This window comes from Rattus norvegicus, chromosome 13 (genome assembly GCF_021556685.1).
Source record: "Rattus norvegicus strain SHRSP/BbbUtx chromosome 13, alternate assembly SHRSP_T2T, whole genome shotgun sequence".
Taxonomy (NCBI): Eukaryota; Metazoa; Chordata; class Mammalia; order Rodentia; family Muridae; genus Rattus; species Rattus norvegicus.
This window is the reverse complement of record NC_141546.1, coordinates 71264556-71291382: the sequence shown is the minus strand read 5'-3', so window position 1 is coordinate 71291382 and position 26827 is coordinate 71264556. Positions and strand designations below refer to the sequence as shown.

The 26827-nt window shown below is 42.9% G+C and overlaps 1 protein-coding gene and 1 non-coding gene across 8 annotated transcripts in view; one reads left to right on the top strand and one right to left on the bottom strand.

Annotated features, from left to right (window-relative positions):
• The window catches only part of Abl2 (ABL proto-oncogene 2, non-receptor tyrosine kinase), a 95130-nt gene extending 72953 nt beyond the window's left edge, over window positions 1–22177 (bottom strand). For 6 of the 7 annotated variants that reach the window (XM_087580862.1, XM_087580856.1, XM_087580863.1 and 3 more), the window contains exon 1: window positions 21752–22176. In XM_087580862.1, coding sequence (XP_087436988.1) covers window positions 21752–21908 — 157 coding nt within the window. In that variant the 5' untranslated portion in view covers window positions 21909–22176. 7 annotated transcript variants of the gene reach the window in all.
• LOC120096449 (U6 spliceosomal RNA) lies at window positions 6710–6816 on the top strand. Its single transcript, XR_015636445.1, has one exon. It is a non-coding gene; the product is annotated as a U6 spliceosomal RNA (small nuclear RNA).
• Window positions 22178–26827: the final 4650 nt, after the last annotated feature.

Genomic DNA, 26827 nt, shown 5'->3' with positions numbered 1-26827 from the left:
TACTCAACACCATTGATCTGTACACTTAAAAGTTGTTAAAAATGGGGCTGGAGAGATGGCTCAGCGGTTAAGAGCACCTGACTGCTCTTCCAGAGGTCATGAGTTCAATTCCCAGCAACCACATGGTGGCTCACAACCATCTGTAAAGAGATCCAATGCCCTCTTCTGGTGTATCTGAAGACAGCTACAGTGTACTTACATATAATAAATAAATAAATCTTTAAAAAAAATATTTAAAAAAAGTTGTTAAAAATGCATTTTATGTGATCTACACAGTATTTTACCACAACAAAAATATGACATTTGTATTCAGCAAGTCAATTAAACTGACAGTTTCTTTCTCTACAGCAACAATAGGACCCAGGAGATAGTAAAACATTCAGCTAAAGACAAAACTAAATATACTTCTAGGTCAGTCAACTAAGTCCACTACAATTTTGAGGGTCTCTCATCCCCATCAAAATATAAACTCGCTGGATATGGTGGTGCACTCCTGTAACCCTGGCACTCTGGAGACAACGGAGAGAAAATTACCTAAGCGTGGGAACTCAAGAGCAGTCTGGGCAATATAGCAAGAAGCCTTCTTAAAACATTTGCACAGGGCTGGAGAGACTCAAGTAATTAAGACCACTTGGTGCTCTTGCAGCAGACTGGACTTCAGTCCTCATTATCTGACTTCGATTGATTCTCACTGTGTAGCCCAGGCTGGCCTCAAACTCACAAAGCTCCACCTGCCTCTGCCTCCCAAGTACTAGGATTAAAGGTGTGCACATTAATGCCCAGCTTCCTATGATGAAGTCTTAACTGGGCATGTTATACCTAAATCATCAGGGAGAAGTATTTTTCATCAAGAGTACACCTGTTTTTTCAATTCTTTTTTAAAAGTGTTTTCTAGGTGACTTTGATACATTCTAATTAAAGAAGGAAAGAAAGCAGAGAAGGAATATAAAACAAAAGAGCAACAACTGGGAGTCTGGGCTGTCCTTACAGGTTTTCTATACTCTTCAGTCACTGAGATTTGCTAACACCCATCAACCCATGCCGAACTCAGTGCTCTGAGTCACTCAGCGGCTCCCAGTTCTCCTTCTACAACTTTATATTTCTATGAATCACAGAACCTTGGCAGACACCACGAGTCTGAGACCCTTTACTCACTCCTGTAACCTCAATATTCAGGGGCTGAAGCACGAGGACTGCTTGAGTGTGAGGCTAGCTTGTCCTCTAAGGAGAGCTTGAGTCTCTAAGGAGGTAGAGTCTCACTGTGAGGCTCTGGCTCCTGAACTCACCACATAAACCAGCCTGGCCTCGAACCCAGAGATTCACCTGCCTCTGCCTCTCAAGCCCAGCTTATGTGTGAGTTCTAAAGAGACCTGGACTAGAGAGGATCCTATTTCAAAAAGAAAAAGCAAATGTTGGCCCTTTAAAAGAAATTTCATACCCACAAATCAAAGGGAGTATCTGTGGGGTTTTGCTTGTTTTTGTCCCCTCATTTCTCTCTGCCCTGAACTAACTTTTAGCTTACTTACTCTACCTACAGGTAACCACATTTGGGGATAAATGAAAACAAATGACAACTATTCTTTGGATGCTGCCACCACCAGGCTTCATAGAATCACTTTAGGCTCCAGTTATAAATGTACCCACCCACTGTTGTGTCAGCGTCCCCAATACCACCTCCTGGTTTCATGACTAGCTCTACTATGGAGAGCTAGTGTAGGAAAACTGCTAATTGAAGTGGAAGTCTATCATTGTCCAGACAGCCTTCTGGGCTGGCGCAATATGGAGGACTCCCTTCACTAGCAGTGCTTCTCTGACCTTGTCGGGGATTAAAAACCTCTACTTACAGATTATCAGGTTCAACTAACTTTCTTGTGATAAGAACCTGTTCAGCTAGCACCTGAGATTTCTAAAATGCTTCCTCATGCTTAATGAGGCATTTTGGTACCCTAAGCCTTCAGCCAATGGTCTTTGCCCATCCTGGTTGTTTCTACCACCCTCACCTCCCAAAATTGTATAAGGCTTGAATTACCCCAAGTACAGTTATCTGCCTCCCCGCAGCTGGTCCAGGTGTGTCTTCTTACTCACAGGGATTCTAAACACACCACCCACACCACCACCACCACCACCACCCAACCCCATCTGTCGTCCCTGCTCCCTTTACCCACGTGGACCATTATCAGCTGACAATCCATCAGGGCAGGGAGTCACACTCTGACTTACTAGCAAAGAGCTCTAACCAAACAGGTGGAGGGCTATGACTTATCCAGCAAAGAACCAAGCATAGCCATCAGAACCACTGGCACAAGGCAGTTAGAAGGAAGCAGGCGCTCTTTCCAAAAGGATGTAGCTCAGCAGCAGGGCACGTGATCAAATGCTGTCTCCAAGGCAAGCTTCTGTATTTCTTCTGGGGATAGGACCATAAACACCCTCTTCCTATTCTCTATCAAAAATTCAGACTCCCAGGAAGAATGCAGATGTCCACTATCAACCACTTTGTAGAGTGTAATAGAGTGATTAATTCTTTTCAGACCTGAGAAAGGAGGGAAACTTCCAAAAACCCAAGTTCCCAGAGAGCCGCAAGTGCCAACCTTGCAAGCAGCTTTTTCTTTTTTCTTTTTTTTTTTTTTTTTTGGTTCTTTTTTTCGGAGCTGGGGACTGAACCCAGGGCCTTGTGCAAACAGCTTTTTCTAAGGTTGTTTGTCTATGTGACTCTTATTTTTGGTCCAACTGAGGTCTTCCTGGTTTTAGTGATCTTTATTTTCTGCCCAAAAAGAATTAACAAGCACAGTGATAGAATGGTTGCTTAGTGTACATGAGGACCTGAGTTCAATCCCCAGCACAACCACAAAACAAAATGCAAAACTTATCACTATCGATATTTTAAACTACAATTTCCTTTACTGAGATTTTCATAATATCTATTAATGGTCTTTTAAACTTACAAACTACAAATGTACTAGATACAATATGAAATCATAACAAAGCAGGAAATCTTTAATAATTTAATCTTCACTTATTAGGAGAGACATCATTTGATACAATTTAGTAAATATCTACATCAAAAAAGTAAAGGTTACTGATTGTACTTTTTAAAGAATAAAAAGGTGTGCCTTATTTCCAGATTTCTCCTTCTTGCCAGTTGACGTGTACATTATAAACTACAGACTAACATTGTGGGAGTGCTAGTCCTTTATAAATCATCACCTAAGAATGAGACAGAAAGCCCACGCTTCCTTCTTGAAGAAAATTAAAATCATGACATTTTCAAGGAATGGAAATTAAACTTATGACATTTTTAAGGAATAGAATATTACCTTGCAGTCTTCCTCTACATTATTTTTAATAGTTACTAATGCCTTATTTGGACTAAGTATGTTCTATTTGAAGAGTCACAAGATACTTCATTTGAATAAAAAGATCTGAGGGGACTGTGGAAGATGACTTAGCAGTTAACAGCACTTGACGGCCTGAGTTCAGTTCCCAGCACTTAGGATGGGTGGCTTACAATTGCTTGTAAGTCCAGCTCCAGGGGATCTGATACATTCTCCAGACCTCTAAGGGCACACACACATAGCATATACACAGGCAGGCAGGCACACGCACGCATGCACACACACAGATGAATCTAAAAGGGGAACAGAGCTGAGCTACAAGATCTGAGTGCAAAGTTTATAATCCCAGCACTTGGGAAAGTGAGGAAGAAAGATCCCCACAAATTCCAGGCCAACCTGAGTTACAGTTACTTTCAGCCCAGCCTAAGCTACAGGGTGAGATGAGAACTGGACCTGGGAGATGGAAGCTGGACCATCAGAACTTCAAGGTCACTTTTGGCTACATAGCAAGTTCAAAATCAAAGCCAGCCTGGTTTCCATGAGACTCTGTCTCAATAATAATAATAATAATAATAATAATAATAATAATAATAATAGTAGTAGTAGTAGTAGTAATAGTAATGATAATAATAATAATGATGATGATGATGTAACAACAATAACCAGCAAGTAGGCAGCTTTGGTTATTCTATCAAATCAAGTGGCTGATTCCCAGTATGTCAGTCACTGAGCTGTATTCTGAAATGACTGCTGAAATGTTCAGTGCTTTGTAATCACTTCTGTTACTGTTCTCTGCTCCTTAATAAACTGCACTCAGCAGAACAGAGGACGCAGCCTTCAAGAAATATGCAACCTAAGGGGAAACAGAAAAAATAAAAAATGTAAAGTATTAATGCTAGTGTGAGGATGGTAAGTGTGGGAGGGGTTCTAAGATGACTATGGTGGCTTGAGCCTGTGACCCCAACAGTTCTGAACCTGAAACAGAACAAAGAGAATGCAGGCTCAAGTACAAGGCCAGCCTGACGACATTATGAGGCTGTCTCAAAACAGGTCAATGAACTCTTTCTCCTTCACTTAAGAACTCTAGTTTAGAAGGTTCAGAATTAACGAAGTGAATAAAACATTTATCCAGAAATTAAACTTACTCTTTGTGCTAAGGGGCTTGCTTCAGTTTTTGTTTACATTCTCTCTCTGATGTACTGAAATGCACTTTACTAGAGAAAGGGTAGCAAACGCCTGTGGGGTTTTTCCCAAGTTTGGAGACAAAGCAAGATCTCTCTGCTCTTCCTACCTTTAGAGCTGAGGACCCAACCCAAGGCTTAGCAAGCTCTACTATTGAACTAAACCCCTAACCCCAAAATACCTGAATTTTATTTTTGAAAAATCCAAGAAAATGTTTTCATTCTTCTGTTGACTCCATCCCTTTAAATTCAGTAATTAGAAATAAATACAAATGGCCAAGCAGTGGTAGCACATGCCTTTAATCCCAGCACTCAAGAGGCAGGTGAACCTCTAAATTCAAGGTCAGCCTGGTCTATAAAGAGGAGTTCCATGACAGCTAGGGCTACCTAGAGAACCCTGTCTCAATTTAGTTGTGCAATTTAGCTCATCTAGATCCTGACCATCATGTTATGCTACATATTGCAAAAGTACAATAAAACAGTGAGATCGGGGCTGGGGATTTAGCTCAGTGGTAGAGCGCTTGCCTAGGAAGCTCAAGGCCCTGGGTTCGGTCCCCAGCTCCGAAAAAAAGAACCAAAAAAAAAAAAAGGGGGGGCTGGGGATTTAGCTCAGTGGTAGAGCGCTTACCTAGGAAGCACAAGGCCCTGGGTTCGGTCCCCAGCTCCGAAAAAAAGAACCAAAAAAAAAAAAAAAAAGTGAGATCCTGGTACACAGTTAAACAGGCAAATCAACATAACAAGAACAGAAAGACCAGAAATAGACTCAAAGCACACAGAATGTTGTACAGGTTGTGCATGCTTACTCCAAAACAAATGTTCCTAAATTCGAAATGACTCAATATCCCAAATGCTTCTTTTAAAAAAAAACAAAAACAAAAACAAAAACAAAAAAACAAGTTTTAGATTTGGGATCATCTCAGACTTCAGAATTTTAAGTTAGGGATACTCAACCTGCAGAATCTACAGACTCTATGCAGAGTCTAAAAGCTCCCAAATCTGAAACACTTCTAATAACGCCAGGTATGTTGTGGGATAAGGATGTTCACTGTATTCACAAAATGGCAGGTAAAAAGTATTCGACAGTGGTAGTATCATTGTCTAAACTGATAGTTCACATTTTTCACTGTAGCACTGTATATACAACCTAGTAAATAATGAAATTCACCCATACAATGAGATGACACAAATCCCTTAAAAAGGGGGTGTTACTTAGGAAATGGTTCAGTTGGTAAAAGCAGATTGGGGGGGGGGTGTCAGTGGCTAGTCAGCCCAACCTAACAGACCTGTTTCCTGAAGACCACCACCAAGGCTGACTTCAAGCTCCACACATAAAAGGAGTCAATGAGGTAGAGTATCATCACAGGTTTGAGGTCAGATTAGGATACAGTGAGAGATCCTGTCTCAGAAAAGAAAAAGCAAGAAAGTGTTTGCTGCCACAGGCCTGGCAACTTGAGTCAACAGTTAGCTTTAGTTGTCAATTCAGCACACCCTACTGAGGAACTGCTTCCCTGGGATTGGCCTGTAGGCATGTCCGTGAGGCATTTTCTTGATTACTAATTGATGAAACAGGCTCCAGCCCACTGTGGGTGGTACCATCCCTAGGCAGGTGGGTCGGTACTGTATAAGAAAGGGAGCTGAATGAAATTAGGAAGCAAGCCAGTAAGTAAACAGCATCACTCCATGGTCTCTGTTCCAGTTCCTGCCTCAAGTTCTGCCCTGGCTTCCCTGATAATGGCAGAAACCTCTAAGGCAAACATCCTTTCCCTCCCCAAGTTGTCTTTGGTTAGTGTTTCATCACAACAGAAAGAAAACTAGACCACCACATAAAGGAGGAAGACAGCGAACTCCACACACTCACTGACATACGCATCACACACACACTAATAATAAACTGCTGATGTAGAAGAATCAGCCAATACAAATTAAGGGCAGTGTGTAAGAGACAAAATTGAAAACCAGTGTATATGCTCCCGCTAGTGTAAAGTGAGAGGGGAAGGGACGCAACACAAGTGAGATCTCTCTGCAGGAAGGCACTTGCTATGAAGCCTGATAATCTGTGTTTGATCTCTGGAATCCTCTTAGACGGGGAGAACCCACCCCCTCAAGTTATTGAGACTCTGACCTCCACCATGGAACACACATACCCGCACATTTATATATTTACTTACACAACAAGTAAATAAATAGAAAGGTCCTGTGCTCCTTTCAGCAGCACCTATACTAAAACTGGAACAATACAGAGCAGACTAGCATGGCCCCTGCACAAGGATGACACGCAAATTCGTGAAGCGGTCCATATTTTTAAGGATTGAAAGAACTGAAGGGGCTCGAGACCACATATGAACAACAATGCCAACCAACCAGAGCTTCCAGGGACTAAACCACTACCCAAAGACTATACATGGACTGACCCAGGGCTCCAACTGCATACGTAGCAGAGAATAGCCTCATTGGGTCACCAATGGAATGGGAAGCCCTTGGTCCTGCCAAGGTTGGACCCCTAGTGCAGAAGAATGTGTGTGTGTGTGTGTGTGTGTGTGTGTGTGTGTGTGTGTGGTGATGGTAAAGGGGGTGGGTGGGTGGGGAAACACCCATATGGGGGAGGGGGGAGAGGATGGGGGGCTTATGGACAGGAAACCAGAAAAGGGAATAACATTTGAAATGTAAATAAAGAAATATATCTAATAAAATTTTTTTTTAAAAAAAGAAAAAAGCCAGTGGAAGGGGAAGCCCTGGGTCCTGCTAAGACTGAACCCCCAGTGAACTAGACTGGTGGGGGGAGGGGGACAATGGGGGGAGGGTGGGGAGGGGAACACCGATAAGAAAGGGGAGGGGGGAGGGGGATGTTTGACCGGAAACTGGGAAAATTAAAGAAAATCGAAAAAAAAAAAATTAAAAAAAAAAAAAAAAGAAAAAAGGTCCTACAAATAACTAATAGAACAGAGAAGGGTAGGTGCTACATATGCATAAAGAGGTGTGTGTGTGTGTGTGTGTGAGAGAGACTATAATGAAGAGATGTGTGTGTGTGTGAATCCACTGTGCTGCCACAGTAACACGGCTGCAAGAACTCAGACACCAAGACCTGCCACACCTTCTGAGTTCAAATGGTTGAAATCACTAGCCTTTCAATAAATAAATCATTTACAGCTTAAAAGAAAAACCAAGCCCTTCAGCAGTAGGAATAAATGCCAAAGAATATTTTAAGAGCTATGATAAAGAAGAGCCAAGCAGCCATTACACCCTACAGACAAGCCAAAACTGAGAAAGCCAGCTGGAAGAAAAGTACACCAGACAGATGCACAGAGGCAAAGACACCAGAACCCTGCAACACACAATGGAAAGGCCAGCGCGCAGACTTGGTTTCTCATAGCATGTCAGCTCCAGGGGCTCCACCATGCTCCACTGTAGTGATCCTGCCCTCTACGTGCCATGACTCACCAGCACCTCTGAACTGAGCTCCACTAGCTCTCCGTTCCTTTTCTAGCAGAGCTACTTGAGAGAAGTATTTTTAGGATCATTTTAAAATATGCTTTGTCCCTTTAGGGAGGGAGTGAGGAGGGAGGAAGGGTCTCCTATAGCCAAGGATGGCCTTGCATTCACTACATATCTAAGGATAACCTTAAACTCTTGATCATCCTGCCTCTACCTCAAAAGTGTGGTACCCAATTCCTTCTAAGAGAGGAATAAGTTATTCCCCTAAGTGCTGAACAAAGACATCCAATCAGAAAGTTGGGGTGTGTGTGCACGTGCGCTTATGTATACATTCAGAAACATGGAAATTAAGCCAAAGCATAGAATACCTAAATATGATACCATATGTTAATATCTCAAAATCATCTTGGTTTTAACATTTTTCAGACTTTTTAAAAATGCATTTGGAGCTATCTGAAGTGCTTCAACCAAAAAACCAAAACCAAACAAACATAAAACAATAGAAAAAAACAGGAAAAGCAGAATTATATACAACTCAGGTAGAACACTTGCCTGGTATGTGAGAGGCCCTAGATTCGATCCCAGTGCTACATGCCCACAAATAAAATTAACTGTAATTTGTTAAAAGTTTTAAGTACTGGGGTTGGGGATTTAGCTCAGTGGTAGAGCGCTTGCCTAGCAAACGCAAGGCCCTGGGTTCGGTCCCCAGCTCCGAAAAAGTTTTAAGTACTAGCAACTACTGTCTTCTGAGTACTTATGTACCACGCGCTCCAGGAATTTTACACATAACAATGATTTATTTCTTACAACTCTGTCAGGTAGGTACTCCCAACCCTATCATTTTATTGATGAGGGGAAAAAAAACACATAGAGAAAAATAAGGGTGGTTTGGGAGGTGGAACACCCTTATAGAAGGGGAGGGAGATGGGATAGGGGACTTAGGGACAGAAAACCAGAAAAGGGAATAACATTTGAAATGTAAATTAAAAATATCCAATAAAAAATCATTGGAAAGTAATCAAAAAAGAAAAATTGCCTACAAACAAATGACTTCTAAGGTGTCTAGTTCTAAATCTGTTTATACTTAATCAAGCTACCAAAATCATTAATTTGAGGATCTTAAATTCACCTGGTCTAACACAAAGCCTGCGCTATTAACAGCATGTTTTACAAATGGCACAGCCAGGTGTGGTGGCGCATGCCTTTAAGACTGACACTTGGGAGGCGGTGAAGGCATGTCTCTGAGTTTGAGACTAGCCTGATCTATACAGCAAGCTCCAGGCCAGCCAGAACAACACAGTGAGACTCTGTCTCAAAAAACAAACAAACAATCGCTTACAGCTTTATGTTATAACTGCAAGGATCCACCAAGACAACCCAAAGCCTCAGGAGCACAAGCATGAACTGGACAGAGAGAGTGCTGCACTCAAGAGGCACAGGAGGTGGCTTAGGAGTTCAAGGCCAGCTCTGGGTGAACAGTGAGGCCTGGGAAGATCTTAGTCAACTGAGAGCTTGCTAAGCAAGCAGAGAGATATGAGTTCTGACTCCAGCATCCATATAAAACGTCAGACCAGGTAACACACACCAGCAACCAAGCACCAGAAAGGCAGAAACAGAAAGATTTCTGGGATTTGCTGTCCAGCAAGTCTAGTCAACTCCAGGTTTAGTAAGAAACTTTATCTCAAAAAATAATGAGGAGTCGGGGTTTGGCCCAATGCTACAACACTTGCCTAGAAAGCACACATATGCATGTGGGCATGGGAACACTCTCTCACACACACACACCAAAAACTAGATAAATGCATGCAAAAGCAGACAACAATGAAGAAAACTTAAAAAAAAAATCTGTTTAAAGTTAGAAAAGCCACGTTGTTAAGCCTGTCACTCGCCACCACTGGGGGCTGAATGTGGGGCTTCGCACTGCTAAGCAAGAGCTCTGCCATCAGTCCAAAGGCCTCAGTGCCCACGCTGCTTAGAAACTCACTCTAGTCCAGACAGGCCTTAAACTCTGGCTTCTTCTGCCTAAGCCTCCAGAGCTGAGGGGATTACAGGTCTCTACCACCTATTTTTATCCCAAACTATTTAAAAGAAACATTATCTCCTGATAGTAATTATATATGCTTGTTTTATTAAGTTATTTTAAGTCTAAAAACATGAGACTAAAATCATTAAACACGATTTCTACAAACTATCTAGTATCAAATTAACTAATCCATTTACCTTTAATAAATGGTATGCCACACACCTCCTTCTGTATTATGATAAAGGCTTTGGAACACAGAGAAAAATGTGTACATAGACTATCTCCTAGGATGGCTGCTGGGGGCTGGGAATGCAGCTCAGCTGACAAGAGCACGTGCAGCTGCTAGGAGCTCTCCTACACTGACCTCACAAAGCCAGGTGTGCTTGCAGCAGCAGCAGCAGCAGGAGGAGGAAGAAGAGGAGGAGGAGGAGGAAGGAGGAGGAAGGAGGAGGAGGAGGAGGAGGAGGAGGAGGAGGAGGAGGAAGAGGAAGAAGAGGAGGAGGAGCACACTCAGCAACACACTGAGTTCTAGGCTGGCCTGGGCTACCAGAAAGTCTGTCTAAAGAGGGGATGTGGGGTGGGGAGTCAAGCCAATGGCCGGAAACAATCTCTAAGTGAAACATCCCTGTGTAAAACCAGAGGATGTACACCTCCCAGAGTTTCTGTTATGGGTCTGCCTTTTGTTACAATGATAAAGAGTAAGAAGAGGGACTTCCTTCCTCCAGTCCTCTGCGTCCAGTTACAGGCTGTCAGCTCTCCAGGCATCAGTCTGCCTGTCTGTAAATCAACTTTATCAAAATCACAATTCTTGTCCCCAGCTCCGAAAAAAAAAAAAGAAAAAAAAAAATCACAATTCTTAAGGTTTCTTCCACTTCTAAATCATTAAACCTCTAAGAACCCAAATCACAAATTGTTTTTTTCTTAAAAACAACCAATAACCTTCACTCTAAGAACCCAAATCACAAATTTTTTTTCTTTTTTCTTTTTTTGGTTCTTTTTTTCGGAGCTGGGGACCGAACCCAGGGCCTTGCGCTTCCTAGGTAAGCGCTCTACCACTGAGCTAAATCCCCAGCCCCACAAATTTTTTTCCTTAAAAACAACCAATAACCTTCATATATATACTACTTGCTCATAGGAAAAAGAAAAACCAGAGGGAAATGTGGAGAAATCCAGAGATGTAAAACAATGATCCAAATGACAAGCTCTCTAACTCTAATCAAAGCGTTTAAGAAAGCATGTTAGGCTGGTAAGACAGCTCAGTAGGTGAAGGTGCTTGCTACCAAGTCTCAAAACCTGCTTCAGTGCCTGGGATCAAAGAGCAGTTGTCCTCTGACCTACACACACGAATCATGCTGCAAATGCTAACCCCAACATAAACAAATCAGCATAAGAATAATAAATGTTGGCTGACTACTGGTATCCCAAATTTTAAAAAGGCGTGGTGCCACACACCTTTAATCCTAGAACTCAGGAGGCAAAAGCAGGTGAATCTGTAGGTTTGTGGACAGAGATTGGTTTACAGAGGGGAGCTCCAGGACAGCTGGGACTACAAAGAGAACCCTGTTGGGGGACGGGGGTTGGGGGTAGGGGACAATAAGTTTGAAAAAAAAAACAATTTGAAAGTTGCTACAAAAGGTGGCAAAGACCTTCCCAACTTGCAAAGGCATCCTGACATGCTCACAGTGGTAGGCTGACAGCAGCCAAAGACATTTTTGGTTAGTGGTTCTCAGCAACAGAAGGCTGCATATATCGAGACATCCAGCAATATCTAGACACATTTCAAATGCCACAATTGTAAGCAGAGTGCTACTGACAAATATTTAGTAGAGAAAAGACTATACATCCTATATATCACTTCAGTCTCCATTACAATATATCCTTTAGCTCAAGATATTATAGACGGTGAAAGACTCTTAACAGCTACAGTCATCACAGTGACAGTCCCGAAAACTTAAAAACTGAGGCCAAGATATTAACATTATATGGCCTGTCCTATTCATCAGAGCAGAAGGTTAAAAATTAGTTAAGTGTAATATGGACTGAATTAGAAAGGAGAATAAAACAAGCAAACAGAACCCAAAACAGGAAACTAAATAAATAAATACTGGTGAGCGTTTAGCAGCCCTCCACTTCCTGTTCCTGGACAGGCCTTGCTGCATTCCTGTCCTTGAGTTCTTTCTCTATCTGGCCAGTGAGCTCTCTATGAACTGCTTAAGCCCACTGTTTCTATACCTGAGTCCTGCCAACACACACCACCAGCAACTGCTCAAGTACACAGAGTACGGAAGAAACAAGTGCAAGCAAATCAGCAAAGAATTCGAGAACATTTACTAATTGAAAAACCAATCGTGAAGACATCAACGTGAATAAATTTATACTATAAAGTCATAAGAAGAGAAAAAGCAAGTGTTGTGGAAAGCAGAGAAATGATCAAAATGTCCTAAACTTGAAAGACAATGAACTCCAAAACTGGTATGTGTAAAGGTTCCTTCTTATGACAAACTCTTTCCACACTGACCGTATCAAACCTTTACAATTTAAGACAACGAATTTGAAAAAATAAAAATAGGGGCTGAGGATTTAGCTCAGTGGTAGAGCGCTTACCTAGGAAGCGCAAGGCCCTGGGTTCGGTCCCCAGCTCCGAAAAAAAGAACCAAAAAAAAAAGAAAAAATAAAAATGAAAAGATGGGACAAAATTCCAAGCGAGTGGTAGTGCACTGCCTAGCATGCATGAGGCACTGGGTTCACTTCCAGAACCAAGTGAATTCCACACACTGCCAAAAGGAACAAGAAAGACGCAGGGGATGTTGGCTCATGCCTACAGTCCCAGGACAGAAGCAGGAGGATTGCTCCAAGTTCACCACCAGCCTGGGCTACTCAGTGAGACCTTGTCTCAAGAAACAAAACAAAACAAAAACAAAAACAAAGCAAACAAACAAACAAACAAAGCCAAACTACACTAAACTATACTGAGTGTGTGACCTCATGAGACTTGAGAAGGAAGCAACCTACTTGCTCAGAGCTGAAGACACCTTGGCAACCACAGCCCATCACTAAGATGACACTTCTTTTTGAACACAGTTAACAATTTCAAGAAAAGCCTTGAAATAATTAGGTCAAAGAACTTATAAAAGCATTAGAACTTTTCTAAATAACAAGGCTAATTATAGAACATAATAAAAACTTTTAATGAAATAGATGATAAAGATAGACTTTTGTGAAGTTTTTCTTGAAGACTTAAAAGGCAAGCATGGTTGCTTGCTCTGAAAGCCAAGGTAGGAGGGTTGGCTGGAATTCAAGGCCACCCTGGATTACATAATGAGTTCCAGGCCAGTGAGGGCTACAAGGTAGGACTGTCTCAAATATAGGTGGTAAAATACAGTTAAGCTAAAAATAGGCCAATCGGGGCGGAGAGCATAGTAAGAAAATAAAGGCAGATATAAAATACTTTTTTAAACCCACCAACAACTACAAAGAATACTCAGGTTTGTTCAAAGCACCTCCACTGACTATAAATTATGTACTATAATATGACAGATATCAGAGAATCCCAGGCAAATGGCTGAGGTGCCTGTTTAACACATCAAAGCAGACCTGGCCTCTAGTTCTCCCAGCACCCCAGTCCCTACCTGGTAGAGGGTTTCTACCCTGAACTTTCCATCCCAGGAGCTGGGCTACTACTCTTCCCCCAGAAGCTCTGTTCACTCTGGACTCTCGGCTCTGCCTCTGGCTGTGCTCTCCCACATACCTATAATAAATCTCCTTCACCATATCTAGAAGCAGTCATGGCCTCTCCTTTTTATTTCTTTTTTTTTTTTTTCATTCAACTATATGTACAACGAAAGTACATACATACATACAAAAATGTCAGAATGAAAACCATTTATTTGTATGCTAACTAAAACACTAAAGGAACAAAAGTGGTTTCTGTTGTGTGCCCACAAACTGGGCTGGAGAGGTTAAGAGCACCTTCCAGAAGACTTAGTTCAATACCCTGATGGCTCACACCTGTCTGCTACTCCAATGCCCTCTTTTGGCCACTGTGGGCACTGCACATATGTGGTACAGATATACATGCAGCAAAATACCCATACACATAAAACTAATTAAATCTTTTTTAAAAGATTCAAATAAACCTTAAAACTTTTTTAAATGGGGTCTCTCTATATAGCTCTGGCTGTCCTGGAACTCCCTGTGTAGACCAAGTTGGCCTCTGCCTCCCTGGTACTGAGATTAAAGATGTTGCCATCAGGCCCAACTATTTACTACTATATAAGCTCTCCTCCATGGTACATTTGTTTTCTGTATTGAGGTGTCTTTGCATAGTAAATGCAATCTTTAAATCAATCAAGGAGCTACTATAACAAAAAGCTTCAGGCATCAGCCTTTTTACAAATAAAGAACACACGGAGGACACTAGCAATATATTGTTAGTTTTCATAGAATATTTTCTTAGTAATTACCTGGAATTACAAAATACTAAGTGACAATCTTGGGTTTTAACTCAGTATATCTTTTCAGTTTGCTATAATTAACACAAACAAAGTACAGATTATGAAAATATGTGTATGCACTATTTAATAAGAGTGATACCTCTGACTTGTCCACATCAATTCAAAGATTTCTGAGCCAGTCCTCTCCTAGACAGCAAACCAGAGAATACAAATGGCCTGAGCCTGCTGAGCGGGCTCTGTGCTCATCAAAACCCAGCTCTGGCAGCGCTCACTGTGGAAAGCCAGAGCGTCACCACTCACTCAGCACACTTACAGAAGCACCATGAATGACAGCCCAGTATAGTTACTGCTTCTTCAAGGAATCCAGACTAAATCTGAGATACTATTCTATTGAGTGTGTACTCATCCATGCTTTTATGTGATTGGATGTTTGACTGAAAGCAGTGTTCTAATTTGTATGATATTCTCAGAGTATGCATGTAACCCCAAAAGGCAGTGGTTGCTAAAAAGGAATTGTTGCACAAAATTTCTTACTTTTGCACACAAAAGTTTTTAACATTTAAAAATAAAAAAAAGAAAAAGAAAAATGTAAAGATTGGTGGTTGGGGCTAGAGAGATGGCAAAGTAGGTGGCCAAGAACAGGTGCTGCTCTGAAGAACACCGGAGTTTGGCTTCCACCTGACGGCCTGTGTTACCTGTAGCTCCAACTCCAAGGGGTCCAAAGCCTCTGACCTCTACAGATGCCTGTACTACCATGCACATTCATATGCAAGACCACACAATTAAAAACAATAGACATAAATCTTCTCGCTGGGCAGGTGGCACCTTCCTCTAACTCCAACACTCAGAAACAGGGACAAGAGGATTCTCTCAGGTGGAGGCCAGGCCAGGGCAGGATAACTTCTGAAATGAAGATGCTCACTAACAACTTGAGCCATTAACATGTCAATTAGTAAGTTTTGTCCACCCTTCTATGGAGAGAGGAAATGCTCTGGGCTGGCGAGATGGCTCCACGGCTCAAAGTTCTTTGCAGCACAGGCCTGATAGGCTATCTAGAAATTAAAAGGTTTGGGGTTGGGGATTTAGCTCAGTGGTAGAGCGCTTGCCTAGCAAGCGCAAGGCCCTGGGTTCAGTCCCCAGCTCCGAAAAAAAAAAAAAAAAAAAAGAAATTAAAAGGTTCCTACAAATTACACATAATAATTCCATCTAGTAATAAACTAGATGGAATACCTTAGGCAGATATTATAAATTCTAATGCAAGATTATTGGAGTACTTCAATTATATATTCGAATGTTATAAGATGATACCCCTCTCCACATATTTACATTTATGTTCAAGACAAAATGACCTTCAGTATCTGGATATCCTGTTATCAAGGAAAAAATAACTACCTACAGTCTTCTTATATTTGCTCTGGTTTTCCTGTGTGTGTGTGTATATGCTCGAGAACGTGGGTGGGCGAGTTCACCACGTTTGCCTACGTGGAGGTCAGAGATTGATATGAGGTGCCTTTTTCAATCTTCTTCCACCTTATTTTCTGAGACAGTGTCTTTCAATGAACTAGAAGCTTACCGTTCCAGTCAGTGAGATACAACTATACTAGCCATTTCTCCAGCCCTACCCTACTTTTACTTGTTTTTATTTGTTTGTTTGTTTATTTTTTTCCCCGGAGCTGGGGACCAAACCCAGGGCCTTGTGCTTGCTAGGCAGGCGCTCTACCACTGAGCTAAATCCCCAACCCCTTACTTTTACTTGTATCAAGTAAATTGTTACTTTCATTTTAAAATCTTTCAAACTATTATAGAAATATATAAAAGGAAGAATATGTATGTGATTTAAATGAACACTGTAGCCACCCAAGAACACCTACCCAATTCAGGTTCTAATAAGGAATGCAAAGCGTGGTGGTCTGAATGAGAATGGCCCCTATGCACTCATATATTTGAATCTTTGGTCCCAGTTGGTGAAACTGGGAAGGATTAGAAGAGGTGTGGTCTTCTTTAAGAAGGTATGTCACTGGAAGTAACTAGAGCCATTTCCAATGTTCCTCTCTGCGTGATGGTTGTGGATGGCAATGTGAGCTCTCAGCTGTCTCTTCTGCTCAGTCGTTCTGAACCAGTTACCCAATACGGTCCACTGCTACTGGAAGAGTCTGAATAGTGAGTATATCACACTCCTCCACACTCATAGCTTTCAATGAACCACCTGAGTGCTGGATTACAGGCACATTCTACTGTGGTCAGCAAAACATATATGTAGATGTAGAGATAGAAATAAGAAAAATTTTTTCTGGCCTACATGGCCGGCCTGCTAGTGATATAGAGTGAGGATTTATCTAAAAATAACAGAAGTTTGATTCTAATAACAATTAGTGACCACTACCAGACATGATAGCACCTACAATTTAGAAGTGGAGGTACACTATAGAGTTCAAGACCAGCCTACAAGTCCCATGTGTGTGGTGCACATCTATAATCTCAGTATTTGGGAATGGAGGCAGGGAAACTGGGAACTCAAAGCTCTCTTCAGTTATCGTTTCAGACCACCCTGGGCTACAAGAGACTCGATCTTAAATAAATAATGCCAGCCTGAGCTACACAGAAACTGTTTCAATGAACAAAGAACCGTAAGTGATGGCTTTATCAGATCACATTATCTTTCTGGAATATCACTTCACTTGGCAGTATCCACAACTTATTCGGTAAAGACTTAAAAATGCACTACAGGGGGTTGGGGATTTAGCTCAGTGGTAGAGCGCTTGCCTAGCAAGCACAAGGCCCTGGGTTCGGTCCCCAGCTCTGAAAAAAAGAAAAAAGAAAAAAAAAATGCACTACAGACACAGGAGAGAAAAATTCCAATTATTTCAAATAGTGAGTTTAAAGAAAGATTTTATTATTCACAACTTCATGATTTGTTGTTTATTTTTAATATAATTTTCAAAGAAAAGATAGAAGAAAGCAACCCAGACTTGAAATTCCTTTAACTGTTGAAAAGTAAGCTGGATGCCAATGGCAGATGAAGCAGTTAGACATGGCACACACCTCTAAGACTGTCAGAAGGTCAAGGCCAGCCAAGGACACACAACAATACTCTGTCTCAAAACCAACAACAAAAAGACAAGTATACATTCAACACTACATTACTAGCACAAAACATTGGCTCACCAGTAAAGCATCAACTAAAAAACTAGCAAAACATATAGCACCTCATTCCTTCGTACCTAAAAAAAAGGTCTATTTCATTCCTCCTAATTACATTTCTAAAAACATTTCTGGCAAAGCAAATTATTGTAACTGCTTACTCATATTAACAATGAAAAATTGTCATTCTTTTTTTTTTTTTCTTTTTTTTCGGAGCTGGGGAGAAAAATTGTCATTCTTGGCTAAAGAAAAAAATCATGAACTCTGATAAACTTTCTAAGATACATAAAATATGTAACTTACATTAAAATCTAGATGTAGAGCCAATAAGACAATTCAACAAGCAAAAGCAACGGCTGTGCAAGCCTAGAGACATGAGTTCAACTCCAGGAACCCATGACAAAAGAGAGAGCTCCCAAAACTGTTCCCTGATCTCCATGCACACCTGCACTACTCAAACACATGTGTGCACACACACACTGCCCCCACAAATGTAAATATATATATACACGCAATAATAATAAAATTTAAAATATAAATCTACACATAAACTCACTCAAAAACCTATCACACTTTTAAGATTTATTTTTATTTAGTGTTTGTGTGTGTTTGCGCAGGTCTGTGTTAGAAGACGCTGGAGAAAGTCAGAAGGCATCAGATCCCCTGGAGCTAGAATTAACAAGCACTCACGAGACACCAAGAATGGGTTTTAGTAACCAAACTCAGGTCCTCTACAAGAGCAGCAAGTTCTCAACTACTCAGTCAACTCCTCAGTCCCACACCACACCTTTTAGTTACGAACGTATATACTAGCTAATAATTCAATACACTTTTTTCCCGTTTTTGAGACAGGGCCTTGCTACACAGGCTTTGTTGGTCAGCTACTCACTACATACCCCTAGGCTAATCTCAAATACACACAGTAATCCATCTGCCTCAGCTTTCCCAGGCTGGGATTACAGGATGCAGCTGGAAAAGGATATCGATTTATGTGCTAGCTCCATGAGGTAGACTATTTTTCACAATCCTGGCAAGTGTGTACTTCCTATGTAGACCAGGCTGGCCTCAAACTCAGAGAGCGTTTGAAAACAGTACAGGAGGCTAAAGGCAGGGCTTTAGATGTGGCAGGCAACCGCCTGACCATGGCGCCACCTCCCCTGCCCACTAGTTTGTCTCCTTAGGAACAAGCAAAAATGTCTTCACATGAGGTTGGGGATTTAGCTCAGTGGTAGAGCGCTTGCCTAGCAAGCACAAGGCCCTGGGTTCAGTCCCCAGCTCTGAAAAAAAAAAAAAAAATGTCTTCACATGACTAGCCCCAGCCTCCCCAGGAAAGCCAGGTCATCCTTTGTGGGTTACTACTGTTAGAAGCGTGGTGGATTTTGAATTGAATGGATATATTAACTAAATTCAAAAGTTCCTCCTTGGGCTGGAGAGATGGCTCAGTGGTTAAGAGCACCGACTGCTCTTCCCAAGGTCCTGAGTTCAAATCCCAGCAACCACATGGTGGCTCACAACCATCTGAAACGAGTCTGATGCCCTCTTCTGGTGTGTCTGAAGATAGCGACAGTGTAATCATAATATATAATAAATAAATAAAATATTTAAAAAAAAAAAAAGAAAAAAAGAAAAAAGTTCCTCCTTGTGCTAGATGCCTTGGCTCAGTGGGAAAGTACCTGACTAGCTTATATGAGGCCCTCGGTTTAATCCCTTGGACCATCCACCCCCCCAAAGTAAAAAGGATTTATTTCTTTCAGTATTTATTAATCCATTTTATATCAGTCCTTGGCTGCCATATTCACATTCTATCCATCATCTTTTAACTTTCAACTTTGTCAATAAAATTGTTATTATCCCAGTTACCCAGGTTGAAAACCTTCATGTTACCTTTAACACATCCTCATTTTATATAAGAATAAGACTGGTGAAAACAGGTAAGACCAGGTTGGCCCTGAACTCAAAGAGATCCTTCTGTCTCTGGCTCCCAGGTACTGACATTAAAGTTGTGTACTAGTATACTTGGCCCAAACTGAACTCATATATGCAAGAGTACTCTTTTTTTTTTTTTTTTTTTTTGGTTCATTTTTTCGGAGCTGGGGACCGAACCCAGGGCCTTGTGCTTCCTAGGTAAGCGCTCTACCACTGAGCTAAATCCCCAGCCCCGCAAGAGTACTCTTAACCAGTGTTCTTCCTCAGAGCCTGGGTTCAGTCACCAGCACCCACATAGCACCTCACAACCTTCAAGTTACAGGAAGAGAACTGATGTCCTCCTTCTTGCCTCTGTGGGTCAGGTAGGCATATGGTACACAGACGTACAGGCAGCAAAACACACATACACATAAAATTAAATTAAACGCACATACATATTAAATTAAAAAAGGAAAAACAGCCCAAACCCAGGCCCTCTGGTTATTCAGAAGTCCAGATGCAGAACCTGGACACAAATCACCCAAGCTACAAGTCCTGGGATCATCTCTTTGCATGCTACGTCACTTCCTCTGAAACTCTCTTTCCCATGACTAGTCTACACCTCTCCTCCTTCCCATTCCCCAAGCTACGTGCAGTGGGACAGTTTCTCCTTCACTTTGCTCCTATATGTATTATCACTGAAGCTAGCTTGCTACCTCCCGTCCAGTGTCTACTAGCCCGTCCTGTCTATGGATGGCACATCTCCATCACCAGCCTCTCAGGTCTTAGGATGGCTTCTGGTATTCTGCTCCTAGAACAATGCTTTTTTTTTTTTTTTTTTTTTTTTTTGCTTTTTTCTTTTTTCGGAGCTGGGGACCGAACCCAGGGCCTTGCACTTGCTAGGCAAGCGCTCTACCACTGAGCTAAATCCCCAACCCCAGAACAATGCTCTTATAATATAATATTCATTCATTTTCATTCATTCTCTCTTCTCCTCTTCTTCCTCTTCCTCCTCCTCCTCCTCTTCTTCTTCTCTCCTTCCTCTCTCTCTCTCTCTCTCTCTCCCCCTCTCTTTCTCTCTTTCTCTCTTTCTCTTTTTCTCTCTTTCTGTCTCTCTCTCTCCCTGGCTGCTGGGGCTTGAACTCAGGCCTCAGACAGGCTGTGTACATTGTCACTACTTTACAGTGCTGTATTCTTAATTTCCCTCATTGCACCCTTTCTTGTACTCTATTTCTGACCGCTAATTACATTATTTGTTAATTTTTATTAGCTTGTGTATATTAATAAAGACATATAAATTAATATGTGCTCAAAGTTTGTCTTTTTTTAAGAGTTTAGGCATTTGCCCCCAGGCCTGATGAAGAGTTTAATACCTGGGATCCACATGGTAGGAAAGAAATGATTCCCAAGTTGACTCCTGACCTCTACATATATGGGTGTGTGTGCGCACACACAGACATACATATGAAAAATAAATATAATTTTAAATAGTTTAGAAACAGCTTTTCTGAAGAATATGAGGCCGAGTAAGTCCCAGATTACATGGAGCACGTATGCATATATGTATACACCAATGGGGCTCAAAGAAAAACTCATGTTCATATCCACATGGAAGCCCTAACCATGCCCACCCATCTAGAGCTCCGCCAGCCATCTCAGAATCCTGTGTCCTACTCTGATAGGCAGAACAGGGTGGTTTGGCAGAGCCCTTCATTTTTAGTTTGGAGAAAATACTCTTGAAAGTAAAGAGATACTGAAAAGGGTTTCACTGTTCACCATTCTGACACTGCTCACCGCCTGATTAATAAAACACATACCGAATATGCCACAATCTCTTAAAGATTCAGTTCCTATTTCCCAATTCCTCGGGGCACGACTCGTTCCCGTCGTTAACAACCGGTTTATCCTCCCACCACCTGAACCTGAGCTCATACCTGCCTTCATCCTTCCCTTCCTGGGGATACCATCCACTGTTCGACAGTCGCCCTGTCCTGTCCCAGGACAGCAAGACATTCAAGCCTGGGTCCCTAAGACCCCTATTCCTTCTCGCCGCCGCCGCCGCCCCCAGACACTGCCAGCCAGGCTGGAGAGCCTAGCCGGGCGGGGGGAGGGGTGTGCCTCGCCTCCCGTGACTGGCCCAGATGGCAGCCGATTCCGCCCCCACTCTCGGGCACCCCTCCAGCCCTCGCCCCCCGAAGGCTGCCCGTCCGCCTCGCACCTCGTCCCGACCCCACCCCACCCCTGGCCTCCCTCACGCCCTCAGCCGGCTTAGGACACACTCACCGTGCTGGGTGAAGACGTTGAAGCCGGCGTCTGCGGTACGCCCCACCGGGTCCCGCCTGCGGCCGGAGGGCCTGGCTGCGCTGCTGCCCCGGATCCCGCGCGGCTGTGGCTGCTGGAGCCCGGGAGCCTCCCCGACGCGGCCCACCTGCTGCCCCATCCCGCCGCTCGCGTACTCCCGCGCCCCCGCCGACCCCTGCTCACATTCCTCCTCTGCTCCGGCCTCGGAGCTCCCGGCACCGCTCCGGCCTCTCCGGCCCAAACCCAGGCCCTCTGGGCCGGAGTTGCCGGCGGCTCCTCACGCAGACTCCTCAGAGCCGCTGCCGCGCGCCGTGCTGCCTCCCAGCGACTCACAGACTACCCTTCTCCCTCCCCCTCCGGCGGCTCCTCGCCCCAGCCGCCGCCGCCATCTTTAAACCACCGAGCACAGGGCGAGCGTGGGACAGAGCGTCTCCCGCCCCTCTCTCGCCCAGGCACCTCCGCTACTCGGTGGGCGGAGCTCCGTGTGGCCCCGCCCCGCCCGCGCCCCGCTGGGTTGAAGTCGAGGCCCACCCCACCGGTCCACCGAAGCTTTCTAGGGCCCTCGAAGGCTTCACCGCCACCTTTACCTACATTCGGCTCCACACACTGCCTTACTTGGAGGGGTGTGGGCGCCCAGCCTTTCTTGTCCCACCCCCACCTGTCAAGTCAGAGGAGGTTCTGAACCCACCACGTGCGCAGCTCAGCAGCAGGCAGCTGAGGCTCGTGAATCCCTGTGCTTAGCTGCCATTCAACTGAGAAGCCCTTCACACACACTCAGCATCAGGTCTAGGGTGAAGTTTGAAATAGTACAAAATTCACCGGGAGATGGTAAAGTGCGGGGTTAACTTAATTTGAATTATTTCTTGATGTGCACTTTGCAGACTTCTTGGCAAAGCCGTTGTAGCCCAATTCCTCATACTACCTTGGATTTCTCTTGAACTCTTCCACCATCTCCCTAACCGCATGTGTTTCTGTTTACTTTAAAACGCCTAACAGTAAAGCTAATCTTCCCACAGATGTGCAGTGCAGGATGTCAGGCACTCCTTTGTTGACCAGGAAAACGTAATCACTTTGACCTGAGTCAGAACTTACTCATCTTTACCTTCTGGTATCTAAATAGAGAAACAGGCAGAAGAGAAGGTTTTTTTTTTATAGGAGTGCACCCTGTGTGCAGTTGTCTCCCCATCCCAACCCACTACGAGTTCTATTAACTTAATATTTAGCCAGTTTTTTCAATTCTCAAAGACTCGATGACGCTTATTTCTCGCTATTCCTTTTTCTTCCTTGTTTGTTTTGTTCTTTAAAAGGATCAGTTACTAGACTTGGCACTTGAACTTTTGCTTTCGAATGAGGACTGGAGCCATTGCTTAAATAGAGGAAAACAGCCCTAAGGAAGAGAAGAGTTAGCAAAAATAGATGTAGTTCCCCTTACGTGTGTTTTGTAGAACTGTGTAAGATCACAAGCGTGTGTTGGTGAGATTCGAACTCAGGACCTTGAGTTCCAGGCAAATGCTCTACCACTTGCTACTGCCCAAATTCCAGCTGATTTTGATACAGATATTCACTATTAAAGAGCCTTAGGGGCTGGGGAAAGATGGGTTAATGACAAAAAAAAAAAAAAATACTTGCACTGCAAGCCTGACCATCTGAACTTGGAGTTCCACACAAGATACTAGTCATAGTGAAAAGCCAGAAGCACTAGCCCAAGCTTTATGATCCTAGCTGGTCTACAAGAAGAGGGAAGGTTGGGGTTGGGGATTTAGCTCAGTGGTAGTGGGTTCAGTCCCCAGCTCCGGAAAAAAAAGGAAAAAAAAAAAGAAGAGGGAAGGCAGAGATGGGAGAGTCTCCAAAAGCCAGCAGGCCTGGCTTACGTGTGCAATGGCTAAGGAACCCTGTCTTAAACAAGGCTAGAACTGACAGTAAAAGTTGTCCTGTGACCGGCACACATACACATGCACATGCATGCGCCCACACAAAGAACGCTCTAAGTTATTCCATTGCCACCCAGGGTACAGCCAAATGCAATTGAGTTTAGTTCCCACAGAAAAGAAGCACTTCACTTTAGCACTGGATAGAATATGAATTTTCATTTATATCAAAGTTTGCCTGGATTTAAAATACCTCTTGTGGGGTTGGGGATTTGGCTCAGTGGTAGAGCGCTTGCCTAGGAAGCGCAAGGTCCTGGGTTCGATCCCCAGCCCCGAAAAATAAAATAAAATAAAATACCTCTTGTTCCTGGGTGTCATATTGTACTAAATTATAGATCCAGAGGCAGTCGGATCACAAGTTCAAGGCTAGACTGACTGCATAGTAAGACCATGTCTGAAAATTAACAAAAAATGACCACATACCTCTGAGTTGTGGTATATATTTGTATTCCCAACTGCTAAGAAAGCTAAAACAAGGAGACCGCTTGAGGTCGAGAATCTGAGTGAGACCAGCCCGTGCGACATAGCAAGATGCTGCCTCAAAATACTATTTATTTTCTTTTCATTCACAAAGTGGTTGCAGCTACTGAGAAGATTAATTCACAAAGCATAAAGATGATCATAGAAGTAGGATTAGTTTTTATTGTTTGGTTTTTATTTACCCATGGAATTTCAATTTGGTGACAACAGTTTGGTTTCTCTGCTAATTCGTAAAGATGGACAGTAATTGCCATGTAGAACAGTGCTGTGGTTAAGGGCAGGGACTCTGAAATTAGAAGGCTTAGACTCAAAATTTAGCTCTGGCAAAACAGGGATAGTCATATGCCTGTAACCCCAGAAACTCTAAAGACTGAGACCAGAAATCAAGCCATCCCAGGCTAGATAGCAAAACCTTTTGTAAAAACAAGCATGAAAGTAAAAAGAAAACAAAGAGGGAGTAAGAGAGAGAGGACTGGAGGAAAAGAGTATTTGGTGTAAAAAAAAAAAAAATCTGTGGCAGAGCACTATGAGTTCAAGGCCAGCCTGGTCTACATAGTGAATTCTGAGGTCGTCAGAGATATATAGAAAGATCCTGTCTTTTTTTTTTTTTTCTTAAGTAAGTACACTGTCTTCAAACACACCAGAAGAGGGCGTCAGATCCCATTACAGATGGTTGTGAGCCACCATGTGGTTGCTGGGATTTGAACTCAGGACCTCTGGAAAAACAGTCAGTGCTCTTAACAACTGAGCCATCTCTCCAGCCCAAAAGATCCTGTCTTAAAAACAAAACAAAACAAAACAAAAAAAGTCTCCTGTAAATATATGCTATTGGTTTACAAAAAAAAAAAAAAAAAAAAAAAAAAAAAAGAAGCAGAGGAAGAAGATTCAGGAGAGGCCAACCTTGTCTCACATAAACAAAAATCAATAATGCAAAAGCAACAACAAAGTCTGTTTACATATAGATTCTCTAATGACATTAGATTCTTCAATTCTGTTTTCTCCTGGTTACATTTTATTTATTTTTTACTTATTTATTTATTTTTTTTGGATCTTTTTTTAGGAGCTGGGGACCGAACCCAGGGCCTTGCGCTTCCTAGGCAAGCGCTCTACCACTGAGCCAAATCCCCAACCCCTCTGGTTACATTTTAATAGAGGTTTTTATTACCAAGAATTTCATATGTGTACACATGTATTTTGATATATCCTCCCGCTTCTCAGCCCTTCCTCTGCCCTTGTCCCTGAGTGTGGACAACCAACCTAGGGAAGGGCACATACCCAGAGAGAAACTACTCTCCCTCCCCAGCAGCTACCAATTATTAATAACTTCTCAGCTAGAAGTGGGCCTCATTAGCACCTCCTTGATCCATGTTGGTATTTTCACTTCCTTGATTGTGTGTGTGTGTGTGTGTGTGTGTGTGTGTGTGTAATTTATTCACTTTACATCCCAATCTCCCCCCTCTTCTCCTCCAAGTCTAACCCTTATCAATCCCTCTGTCCATTAACCCCCCCCCCCCACTTCTCCTCAGAGACAACCAACCAGGCAGTCCAGTTAGGATAAGGAGAACCAGTGGCAGGCAACAGAGTCAGAGACAGCCTCTGCCTTAGTTGTTAGGGGACCCACATGAAGACCAAGCTGCCATCTGCTACAAATGTGTAGAAGACCTAGGTCCAGCCCCTGTGTGCTCTTTGATTGGTGGTTCAGTCTCTGTTGAGCCCCCAGGAGCTGAGGGTATTTGACTATGTGGGTCTTCTTGTGGTGTTCTTGACCCCTTCTGTTCACTCAATCCTTTCCCCCCACTCTGCCACAAGACTCCCTGGGTTCTGCCTGATGTTTGGCTGTAGGTCTCTGCATCTGTCTCCATCAGCTGCTGGATGAAACCTCTCAGGAGACAGTTACACCAGGCTCCTGTCCGCAAGCATAGCACAGTATCGTTTAAGAGTGTCAGGGGTCGGTTCTCTCCATAGGATGAGTCTCACGATGGGACTGGCTTGATCCTCTGCAGGACTTTTGGTGATAAGTAAAGTTTCTATGAGTTCCTCAGTGTAATGGCCATGTCACATGCAGATGTGACCAAAGTTAGGAGCAGCCTGAATCTGTGGGTATAAGTTTAAATATTTAGAAGGTGATTTGACAAGGTTTAGCAAAGCAATAGTAAGTTCCCACCAGGGCCTGTGAACTTCTCAACCATGGGCTTTTGACAAGATTAACAGAGCCAGGCATGAAATCCCTCCCAAGGAACAAGATTTAGTTTTTAAAAGATCATGTGGATAACCCCTAACGGTTATGCCACTACTGCACCTGTGGGCACACCCCACCTGACAAGTCAGTGTTATGACTTTCACGGTTGATGTTTTACCCAGTGCTGGACCATTGACGCCTTTCCTGATGGCCTACATAGCACTTTTTAGTATTATGAAAGCTAGACTGCAGGGAGGAAGTTTCCCAGCCAATTCCAGATTGAATTCTGAACGTCCTACAACCACAGGGCACAGTGCACAGCAATGGGATTATACTGTCTAGTTATGGTGGGTAATTAAGAGCAATAGCAGGACTTGGTGAAATGGCTCATGAGGTAAAGGCCGTTGCCAGCAAGCCTGATAATCTAAATTTGATCACATGATCAAATGGGACTCACATGAGAAGAGAGAC